This window comes from Diuraphis noxia, unplaced genomic scaffold (assembly GCF_037042655.1).
Source record: "Diuraphis noxia isolate RWA-SAM2 unplaced genomic scaffold, SU_Dnox_SAM2 contig0003, whole genome shotgun sequence".
In the NCBI taxonomy this organism is placed as follows: Eukaryota; Metazoa; Arthropoda; class Insecta; order Hemiptera; family Aphididae; genus Diuraphis; species Diuraphis noxia.
Window position 1 is genome coordinate 74764261 of NW_028301713.1, and position 13026 is coordinate 74777286.

Consider the following 13026-nt stretch of genomic DNA (forward strand, 5'->3'; position numbering starts at 1 on the left):
TTTTTTTACAAGGATTTAAAGTTTGAATTTTTACAACATACGTAAAAATCATGAAAAATCATGAAAATTCGTAAATTATTTTAAGCTAGAAATTCATAAACAATTTTAATTTTATATCTAAGATTTGAAAATTTAATACATGTCTCCTATCATATTTTTACAATAGCAATTGAAAAATAAAATAAATGCGTAGTCTTAATTTTTTTTTACAAGCATTCAAAGTTTGAATTTTGACAACATATTATGTAAAAATCACGAAAATTCGCAAATTATTTTAAACTAGAAATTCATAAAAATGTTTCTTTTTAAATTTAAGACTTGAAAATTTTTAATAATCTATAATATATCCTAGACGGATAAACCGTCTTTGCTCAGAATCATTTTTCGTATACAATGATATAATATCATTGGATTCAAATTTAATTCCATCCATTACAGTAACCCACTTGTAACCTACTGTACAGTAGAGTGACATCCACGACTTACCCGCCTTTTTTTTTTTTTAATTTATCTATTTGTACATGATCATATTATTTTATAATATTTGGACTTAATAATTTTTTATCGATTAGATTTATAAATTGTCTAGTTTTAGATTATATTATTATGATATTGTTTAGCATTACCTTCAGTTTAAGTGTTAACTTTTTTTTAAACGATCCTCAGTGTTTTAAGTCATTAATAAGTTATTTTGATAAAATATATGAATTATCTTTAAAACAATATTTATAATTAACTTTAGCGTAATATAACCCTTACATATTATATGTTAAAATAATTTACACTATGGGTTGTGGTTAATCAAGCAAGTCTTTTTTTTTGATGAAAGAGGAGCTGTACAAATTAATCCTACCAAAATAAACGAACCTTAACATACTGATGGATTTTAATTAATTTTTTTAATTATATGGTGTAATATTTAATCCTATCCTCAAACCAAACACTGAATAACATTCAAATTATGTATTACATATTATAAAATATGATAAGCATAATGTCCAAGATTATGAATGTATTAAAGCTTAATTTGATTGTAATGTAAAATTTAAACGTTGATTCGATTCATAATTGTTTTATTAACAATTAAATTTTATTGAAAATGGTTAAAATTTGTACGATTTTAAATTACGATATAAAGATAATATCTAAAAACTAGATATTTCACTCTCATTGTAACATTAATAATTTATATCATTCAATAGTATATTTATTATGTAAGTGACAGGTTACACGTTTTTCTATTCAAAGGTTTTTTTGCTGTTGTTAAATTTAATAGAGATATTAGTATTAATAGCATTTGTAATATGATGATATACATATACTTTTTTATAAATTAATATATTTACATATTTACATGAGACATAATACGAATAGCAAGATAACTAGATACGTAAGTTATACAGATTAAAGTGATGTAAAATGTGTCTCTCGGTCTAGTTTGGAAACGTGGAAGAATTATCATTTAAGTAAGTAGTAAGGGCACTCAAAGTGACGAAATAGTATTTCATGGAGAAAAAATAATCCAATTTTACCATCCTAATTTTCAAAGAATCAAGATTCAATAATTATAGAAGCACCTGGTAAGGATCATGAAGTTTTCATAGTACATTACATTTGAAGCATAAAAACTATAATAAATCATGATGACTTTATATTGGAATTAAACAATATTATTTTTATTATTTTATTCTAATTTAATATTTAATACCCACCTAGTTATATATCATCTAAAATGTCTTAAAGATTTACAATTATTAAAATGAATCATAAAATTTATTCAAAACGTATTAATTTATATATTATGTACTTACCCAACATTCCGACAGGGAACAATTGTGGCGCTTGTAAATTCTCCATCACACTTTGAGTTACTACCCATACGTAATTTTCACCTGTGATTTTGTAACCTCTTGCTGCCTGTAATATTCTAAGTGCTTCTTCCCTCGTGCAGTAAAGTAACATTACTCGTGATTCTGAAGCAACCAACTGTTGTAAATCTGAGTTTTTAGTGACCAACACTGAATTCAGTATTGTAAACCTAGGATTCAATAAATAACGATACATTAAATGCATGTGAACTTCGGGTGCAGACAATGTATAAGATTTTGAAAATAAACTTGAAATAATAAGGTTTAACGTACAATATTATACTGTCGATCTTCAGAAGGAAATAAATTGAATATTTTTCTTCTCCAAATCAAGAAACTTTTAATTACTAAAGACATTTTGTATTGAGAATTTTTTAATCAGTGATTCTTAATATAATTTAACTTTTAACAACTTTTCTATGCGTGTACTAAGGTTGTATTTTTCTTTTAAACTCATCAAACTGTAAGTTTTTGTTTGCGATCATTATTTATGAGAATTGATCACAAGGAAAACTACTGAAATGTCAAATTTTCAGCAAGACATACTTTTTTTTTGCTAAAAACGGAGTAGGTACTCGCTGTAGAAACAACAGTAAAAACTCTATGAAGCAGCTTTATTTAAACTGATTGATTGGAAAACAAATAAGCGTAGAGTTAACTCTTCTGTTTTTACTTATATTTTTTTATTTTATCGAGTACCAAGTATATAACAGATCAGACATAACATTCTCAAAAGTAATTTTGGTTTTAACATGTTTCCAAGTATTTTTATTTAGTTAAGTATTATGAATATTTTATTTTGTTTAAATATTGGAAAATATAATTAAAATACAAATAATTCTAAATCAAATAAAAAAATAAAACCGGTAAAAACACTTGAGCTTAGTGAAATAAAATAACTTTATTATTATTAGTTGTATCAACGACGGAAAGTTATAAGAATTGTTTCACCATACATAACCAATTTCAAATGGATATACATGAATATACGGTTATTATTAATATCGGATGAGCCGTACTAAAATAACTGGTTTAATCTATTATGTAAACTTGAATTGGTCGAGTATTTTTGATTCTTTTATTCTCGGAAATATAATTGGCTTTTCACATGCCCATGGTCTCTATTTTAACACTCTCATGGACCATCCAGAATTCAAAATGATATTTGTTCATATTGTTCAAAAAAATGTGGATTTACACATTATGCATCGTATAAATAAAACTCGACTATTATTTATAATATCTGTATTAATCAACCATCTATTATTAGCAATCTATTTAAAATTTCCGTTTTTCATCAATTGAAATAATCTCAACTATTTTTTTTTATTTATAATTATAATCTCAACTTGACACTTCGCCTTTTATATACCTATACATATACAACACTTATATATACAACAAATGTTACTCAATATTCCATTAACTTTATTATCCAGAATGAAAAAATATATTAGAATACATAATATTTTATCTAATTATGATATCTATTTTTTTTTAAATAATGGGCACCCTATATTGTATATAACAATTTATTATGTATTCATAAAAATAGTACACAAAAAATTTTAAACTTACATATTATAATATAATTTACTATAAATTTGTTTATATAATATATATATACAATGTGTAGCAGATAGAACTGATTTTTGGAATTACTTTTGTTCAAATTAATCTTTTTTTTTATTTATTTTTGCTCATTAAGTGACCTTTGTGCAATTGTGCTACATGTATAATACATTTTTTGTTTTATTTTTTAGTACTTAAAATATAAAAAAATAAATTTAGCAAAAAAAATGTTTGAATAAAATCAAAATAACCTATTTGTGAATCTGGTTACAAGCACAATTTTGATGGTAATAAGATTTATCCAAGTCAAGTAGTTTATTTTGTAGAATTCTTTTAAAATTCAATATTATTTGATCAAATTAATTTGGAAAGTAATAACTTTTTAAAAAGATGATTTTTGAGAATTTGCTGACATGAGTATATTTCTTAAATTATTTACCTATCATATAATATTAACAATTTTTGTCATACGTTTAATTAGCATCATTTTTTTTTTTTTTGGTCAGGTCTTTCTGTTACTCCTTGTATATATACCATATGGTCACCAATTTATTTAGGAAACACTGAATTTCTCGGTCGGACTATGTTGGAATAAATAAAAATTTTTTACAAGCTAGTAGTACTTAAATAGTTACCAATTTTCAGATAAATTTAAAAATTTTAACCCTCTCGGTACGCGCATGTGCAATGCAAATCAATTTTTTTTAAAGAGCAACTGGTATTTTTGATACCAAATTCGGATAGACTGAATTTTTATTTAGTCATTTAGACCAATTAACCATGGCTCTAAAACCAAAATTGACTGAATGAAAGCCGTTAAAATTTCAATAAATAATACATTTTTAAAATTCATTATAATATAATGCATAAAACCATTTATAATTATTCATTATTGGTTACTTTTCGAATATTTTTATGTATTTTTCTTATACACGTTATAAATTAGATTAACATAATAAAGATATAAAATTATAAAATTAAAACTGATTACACCTGTATACATAAAAATATTCAAAAAGTAACCAATAATGAATAATTATAAATGGTTGTATGCATTATATAATGAATTGTAAAAATGTATTATTTATTGAACTTTTAACGGCTTTCATTCAGTCAATTTTGGTTATAGAGCCATGGTTAATTGGTCTAAATGACTAAATAAAATTCAATCTATCCGAGTTTGGTATCAAAAATATCAGTTGCACTTTAAAAAAAATTAATTTGCATTGCACATGCGCGTACCGAGAGGGTTAAAAATTTGAAATTTATCTGAAAATGTGTATTTATTACCTCTAACTTGTAAAAAAAATTATATTTATTTCAACATAATCTGGCCAAGAAATTCAGTTTTCTCTAAATTGGTGAACATACAGCATATAATATATATATACATATATAACCTTTGTAATGTATTAATTTTAAATGTATACAATACAAATGTTTATTTTTTTGTTTCTGAACTAAATAAATATCATAAAGGTGTTGGTTAGCTTATGTTAAAAATAAAGTACACATTAATACCATTATTGTAATAGAGAGTTCGAATTTAATGGCGTTTTAATCTTTAACTTTTAACAGTTAAATTGTTAATTATTTTGTATAACTCAACATTGTTCAGTTTTCAACACAAAACACAACTTTAACAACTTATCGTTAGTTAATTATAATTTCGTCAAAATATTACAGTCACGATACTAATCATTCACCAAGACAAAATATGCAACAGTACATTATGTTTAAGGGTGCAAAAATGGTAGCTAAATCAATCTGTCAAAATATATTTCATGATTTAATCGGATTCTAGATTTGGCTCGTGACGTGTTAAGTGCTCGTAGATCAAAATTGTTTTATTAGTTTGGAACGAGAGAACTTCGTTTAAGTTGTATCGGGCTATTTCTATATTTTTATTACATTATGAAGAATGAAGATTATTTAATTTGTATACTTTGTTAAGGTTCTACCACTGAAATACATTTGTTTTTTGATATAATTTATACAGAATATAAAACGTAACAAAATATCTGACAAAATGCAGATTGTGTTATTTTATTTATACCTACATTTATATTATCACTCGTAGGTAAAATATGAAATCAATTATTTCGTTAATTATTATTTTTTTTTCTGTCTAACGGCTAACAACTAAACATAAGCAATGATAAAGTTATAAACAATATTAACAATTTGAAAAAAAAAGTTTTTTAAGCATTTTAAAGTCATTTATCACATTCCATATAGATATTTTTTAGTTGATGGGTACAAATAAATGTATCATTAATTTTTTTTGCCAATAATCCTCAATTTCTTCCATTCTTATCATATGCAGGATGTCCCATGGAAATCTAACATTCTAAAAAATGAAATAACTTTTGTTCGAATCCATATTTTTAATAACGCATAGACACTTGTGCTATATTTTTGGTACATATTTCTTATTTTTTTATACTGAAAATAAAAAATAAAAATCTATACCAAAAATGTAGCAAAAGTATATCATTATATTTATAAAAATTTTTTTTTAAATATTGATTAAAACAATTTATTTCATTTGTCAGAATGTCAGATATCCGTGGGACATCCTGTAAACTTATCAATCATAGTTATGCACTTATTATAATGTGTATATGTATTATAAACTCTTAAAAACATAACAATAAATGTGAAAACCTGAAAACCCCTACATATACTATTTCTTGTGTTCAAATAAAATGTAAGATATGATAATTGATAATACAATTAAAATATTATAGGTATTAAACGGACTATAATTAATGTACTATGCAAAAATTATCTGCATATTAACATCGAATTTTTGAAAATCCACTAAAATTAACATCACTTGCCACTTAGGTCAGTAAATTTCACAGTATATAAGTACGGTGACATCAGATTTATAACTTGAATCCAAAATGTGAAAAATACAATACATATATGTACCTATATGGAACATTAAAATAAAGAAACTTTTTCGTTTAACATACTAAAATTAGGAAGTTTGAAACGTTTCTAACAAAAACAATTTCAAAACATAGATTCCTACTATTATGTTTTCCATAATAATTTTCTTGAATAATAGTAATATAAACATAGTATGTTTAATATATTATTCATGCCTTATTACACTTTTTTTAATTTTCTTATTGTATTAACATTTAGCTATTTTTAACAAAAATAAAAAACAAATGAATAAATTTAATTAAAATACCTAGGTAATAAAAATGCATAGTAAACACTAAAACATTAGCTTTTTTACTCCATTGAAAAGTCTTTAAGGTAAAAGAATTCAATACCGTAATTTAAATTTTTTTGCACAATAATAATTATCTGTTCGTCTAATATTGAATAAATTCTTATTTGAAGAACTTGAATAAATTTACATACTGAAATTCATGAACATATAATATAATATTCTATCAGTTGTAAGTGTATCAATTGAGACGTTTTTTAACATACAAGTTATTTATATATATTTTGAATGTTTTATACAACGATTAAAATAAAATAAATGAAAAATATGTTTAAATATACCGTTTAGATACTTTAAAGAGCAATTTTTTAACTTACAATTTATATATTTTTTTTTTTAATGAAATTGAAATTTGAGTATAATATTAACAGAAACATCATTGACAACTATTATTATGGTAAAAAATAAAATACGTATATAAAATCATAAATGGCTCCGTAATTATATAAATATTGATATTGATTGATGTTAATATAGATTTTTACAGACTTAGATGTACTGAAAATAAAAATAAAAATATATTCTAGTACCTATGTCTATGTATTTACTGATTGGAGTAAAAATAATTATTTACAATTTATTTTATGTTTTTTTAATAATAAGGTAATAATTATTCTACTTCATTATTGATGAGATATTTTGAAAATTTAATCTAATTCAAGGTATAATTATATTATGGAACAACTTGCAATTTTAGTATGAATTTCAAAACATTTTAAAACAGATTTTATTTTGAAATATTTTTAATATTTTCAACTTACTTAAATCTATCTTGCATATCTGCAACTCTTTCTCTAACTGCTTGAATGAAATCGTCATGTCCGGCTATTTGCGAAGTTACAACCGAAAACTGATGCCACTTATATCTTTCCAATATACTCAACATAGCAGCTGTCTGATGTTCTAACGACGGTGCCAATTGAAGTTGTAAGCTGGACCTCGAAGCTCTCTGAAATAAAATTAGTATTTTCCCCATTCAATATTGTGTCATAAAATATGTTTGAGTTTTTGAAATGATATGTATGTATAAATGTTGAAAAAAAATATTTAAATTAAGTCGAAGAAAATATTATGAAAAAATGTTATCTGTCAGTCGCATTCAGTGATTTTGAATAAAAGTAGATTTTGAAATGGAAATATGAAATGCATTTTTCTTTTTATTTGGTGTTGTTGAACCTTAATGCGAAGGTTCACATATGGTTTTTTATCATAAATATTAGTTTTTAGTTCAACTAATGTTACAATATTTAGGAATATCATTAAATTATAGCTAATGTATTGAGTTATATTCAGTTAGAGTATACATATGGTGATTTTTTATGTAATTTTCGATACAAAAATATTTACGTTTTATCAGTTTTCGTGATCTAAAACAATCAATATACTATATAATTATTTGTATCTTAGAACATAATATCAAATTTTAAAAGAATATTACCTCCTGGAATCATATAGGCATATTTTGTTTTTTATAATATTTATTTAATTTTAAGTTCACGTAAAATTTAATAATATAATAATATATGAATTTCAAATTTATATTAAACTTCCATTAAATCGAAATATATTTGGATAACTTACATAAAAAATGAATGAAATGTTGGTTTTTTCATATGTCTTATCTCAACCTGTATGTTTGTTTTGGGTAAAATGCACAACCGATTCTAATATTTGTCAATCAATATTGAATATCAAATTTAAATGTAAATAAAAATAATTATGATGCAATGCATCAATATTACAAATCGTTTTTATCATTTATGATAAATTCTAGGTATTGTGTTTTTCTTTAAATAACTATATCAAACATTTTTTGGCACAAAAATATATATCTTACTTAACCATGTGATAACTATAACAGTACACTAAACATAAATGTTTTTTTTTTCAAACATAAACGTAATAACATTTTAATGATACGTAATTTTCTTTTATTTACATAAACTGTGTTCTTTATGCAACGGCTCAGGTAGGTATAAATATCATGTAATATTCATTTATTAAAATACTAGATCACATACAATATGAATGCTTATTTTATATTATAAATATGTATTCTTAGGTACTTATAGGAATACTTATATTTTTCACGACCACTTGCATAGAACTAACTATAATAAATGCACCTAGCTAATGATACCCAAATTGATTTTTTAATTTCCACTCTATTCAGTTTTTTTGTAATAATATTATTAATACATATTATTAGTAGTCACATTTATATTATTATTTATATACGTTTCTATTATACTCAAATTACTATTATATTATTAGGTACGTATTATTATACATTTATTACACTAACATGTATCGGGCTAAAATCCCGTTCAAATAACAATAAATAAATAAATAATAATATAGTATAAAAAATAATACACCTAATTACCTGTGTTGTCACGGGTTTCCTTTAATAAAAAAAAAGTGTAAATAATATAAAGATTAAAATATAATAAAATTAGTTTTATAAAGTATAGTAATTGCAGAAGTTAAGTTACAAAGGGTATGGCTTGTCTCACTATAAATGTAAACTATGCTCTCTGCTTGTCAAAACTTTAAATTATAATTTATTTAATATTCAGTATTTTTAGGTGCCTACCTACATCAACATTTTAATTTATTATTCTGATAAAGTTAAGTATATAGGTATAGCTATTTAAAAATAAAAAGTGATAGTTGTCACTAATACATAAAGGAAATATAAAAAATAAATATAATTAAAGAAAATACCCAAATTACGTAATAGCTATTAGAATTCAATGAAACGAATGTTTGATGATTAAAAAAAAATAATCACACTGTAGTCAATATGCATTTATAATAGATCATATGACCACCAAACTGACGAACGACAATATTACTATAATAAAAATGTAGATATACTACAAAATAACGTAGATATAATATTATAAATTATCAATAATTAGTTTGGCTTTCACCGCTATTTGTTCAGAAAGACGACATTACATGAATATAGAGGTGTTTAGTACATAATATTATATACGGAATATTGCAATAGTATAGGTATATATATTTACAAACACTAATAAATATAATGTAGTATCTAGGTAAAGAGAATGGCGTTTGGAATATTTAACGTGATAATAAATTGTTCTCTGGAGAACAATATGATGATAATAATGTATTTCGACCTTTGGTATGTTTAAAGGATTGTATTGAACAACCAAAACCTGACGTCAGCTTCTTCAGCATAACAACTATCGACGATATTCAAATATTATGATCGCAAAAACGCATCCGCGATTATCATCACTGAATATGTTTTTTACGTCCCGTTTACTGCGTTAGAATTGATATTTAATATTTATAGGTACCTACACTACAATATATTATTTCGGTATTGTTTTCAGTTTCAATTTTTTATCTTAACGTGCTATCTTGTCAATGATATTTTTCTTGATAGATATTTTTTGTACGCCTGGAAGACTATACGGTGAAATCACCAATTTGAAATATTGTTTTTATACTTATTGTTTTATTTGCATCAGCATGTCGTTTATATTCATGAAATTTCTATGAGTTGATTTTATTTTCAAATGCTCGATAAGACAGTAAGTAAATGAGGAACTTATTAATTTATGTGAAAATCTGAATTTTTTAAAATTTAAATGTAAATTCCAACAGATTGAAGATAATTATTGAAATTAAATAATTAACAAATGCTGCAAAAATTATAAGGAATCAAGAATTTTAAATATTCATAATTATTTTAGGAGTGTATTATTTAATTTAGAGGGTATCTGGTGTGGCTCAGTGTTTGGTGTAAGTCAATTATGTGTTCCGAGATCAAGCATTGGCCTGCATTGTTAGTTTCCGGATGAGTGACCACCTCGGGTGTTTTTAGTAACGAATCGTCGCCCCATACACGCAGTAGTGTGCCAAGGGGCATCATTTTGCTATGCCCAAATTAACTTTTTTTAATTTTTTAACTTTAAATTGTTTAAATACAATATATATATATTATTGTTTAAAAAATTAAAACACCCCCCAAAACAAAATCTTAGGCAAAATCCCACAACCTACTACGAAAATGGTTCTGGCTATAGTAGCTGACGCTTAAAATCAATAATAATAAGAAAAAAATAATGTTGCATTCCTTAGTTTATTGTTTCTAAATAATCTACGTAAAATTTATAAAATCATTTGATAAAGTTACATGAACTTACTTAACACATTAAATCTATAAATAATTATATCTTTTACCAACAATTAGTATATTTATTTAAAATAAAACAAATTTTTTTTTTTATTGTTACAATTAATTTATTAAAAAATTAAATGCAAAAAATAATCGATTACTTATACACTTTGTACATTTATTTTGAAATATATTTTGTTTTTTTATATATATACCGAAATACAAACCAACGTAGTTGACATTATTATTATATTATTCTATCATTGGATATCATGAATATAATTCTATAAGGTTAGGAGAGAATATTCCACCCTATTGACATGAGGTACGCGCAAAGCTTAAATTGGATGTATCATAATAATAGATTACTATATTGTAATGAACGAATACATTAATAAAGTAGAACAAGTTATATTAAAATATTGATATCAGTTAGCAAAATAAAATAATCAGAATATAAATATGATTATCGGTATTGTAATAATCAAGATAAATATTATGTGATTAAAAGTTAGAAAACTAAGAAATTGATACGGTCTAAAATAAATAAGATCGATAGGTAATATTATTGAGCGAAATTTAAATTTATTGATTCCTTACCCAACCTAACCTATATGTATTTATTTGTATTCCAAACAAATCAAGTATAAATATTTTAATGGATATATTTTTATTTAAGGGTTTGTAAAAATCATGTTAAAAACTGTATAAAATACGATATTATTAAATATTATGTAAAAATATATGATAATACACCACTTGTAGTGCTAACCTATTGGCGTGTTTTAGCGGAACTTTAATTATTTAATATTTAAAATTGCATTGCTTCATTTAATATAATATAATATCATTATCTAATAGATTTATTAGATTATTCTAAATTGTAATGTCTCTATATTCGTTTTATTTATTACAATTTTCATTTATAAAACGTAAATAAATACCATGATTAAAAAAGGGTTAAAAACATAATATTTAATTTATTCTTATTGAAGATTAATTTTTGAAATTAAAAGTGTGATTTCAAACTGCTTTATCAATTTATAATTTGAATATATTTGCATATTAAATTATTTTAGTATTCAAAACCATGATCAAAATGTCATCGTTGTTTTTTAGTTATTCTTAAAAATAAATTACCAAAGTTTCTACTTAATATAAATTCGATGTTTATTTTGTTTCATAGGGCAAATTATTTAGTCCATAATATGAACCGATTAAAACCTCTCACATTTTGTGTATATGATTAAATGTCATTAAACACTGCTAGAAAGCTCTAAAACAATTATAATATGCGTTCACTGTACGCATAGTTTTTTTTAAATACTATACCTACAGTGTTTTGATAGAGTGTATTAACCTATTACTTTAATATCGCACATACAGTAAAAACCATAGATAAGAGTTCAGCTTTCATCGACGTGGTTCCTGAATTCTCGTTTCGTACATGACCATGATAACTTTTTAGTTTTTACTTTCTAAGTGATATTTACAATTTCGTTCTTCTTTTCAACTATAGGTAGGTACCCTAATGTTATTACCCGTTCAAGTCCCGAGTTGTCGGCATTCCATGCTATTACTGGTATTCCCAAGTACCCGGCTAGCTGAAGGAAATACTGAGCAGATGCTGTACTTCGACCATATTTTTCGTAGTTCATCAGGTACAAAATCGCAGACACGTTCATGTTGAGAAACTCTTTGCATAATGAATTCAATATAGCTGTAAAATAGATAAAAAAAAAAGTGAATTACTTCTTACAATAATTGATTGCATTTATTGAAATAGATAATATTATTAGAATTTTATTATGTTAGACTAAAATAGCGTTGATAATATTATATGTTATGAATATCATATTCTAAAGTAAATCGATTGTATCTAGTTTTTAATATTTAGAATCTGTAAAAAATAAAATACAATGATAACCGATATTTCATTTTAAAACAATTTACTGAAACCCGTTGAAGTGAATTGAAATAAACCATGTTTATACATACAAATCGTGTTATTTATATACCTCTTTTTTAAGTAATATTTGGTTTAATGCATGTGGAGATATTTAAGTTGAAACATAATAAATAATAATGTTAACAAATAGAATATAATAATTTATAAACACATACAATATTAATTTTTGTTGAATTAAATGACCAATTTTTTGGGAAAAAAAAACTATATAATA

General features: G+C 23.8%; 1 protein-coding gene across 6 annotated transcripts in view; it reads right to left on the minus strand.

The window, feature by feature from the left end:
- Nmdar2 (glutamate ionotropic receptor NMDA type subunit 2) overlaps positions 1–13026 on the minus strand; it is a 316208-nt gene that overhangs the window by 13050 nt on the left and 290132 nt on the right. For all 6 annotated transcript variants that reach the window (XM_089222116.1, XM_089222117.1, XM_089222118.1 and 3 more), the window contains 3 exons: positions 12385–12563; positions 7449–7636; positions 1812–2038 (listed from right to left, as the gene is read on the minus strand). In XM_089222116.1, the coding sequence (XP_089078242.1) occupies positions 1812–2038; positions 7449–7636; positions 12385–12563 (594 nt within the window). The remainder of the gene's footprint in view (positions 1–1811; positions 2039–7448; positions 7637–12384; positions 12564–13026) is intronic.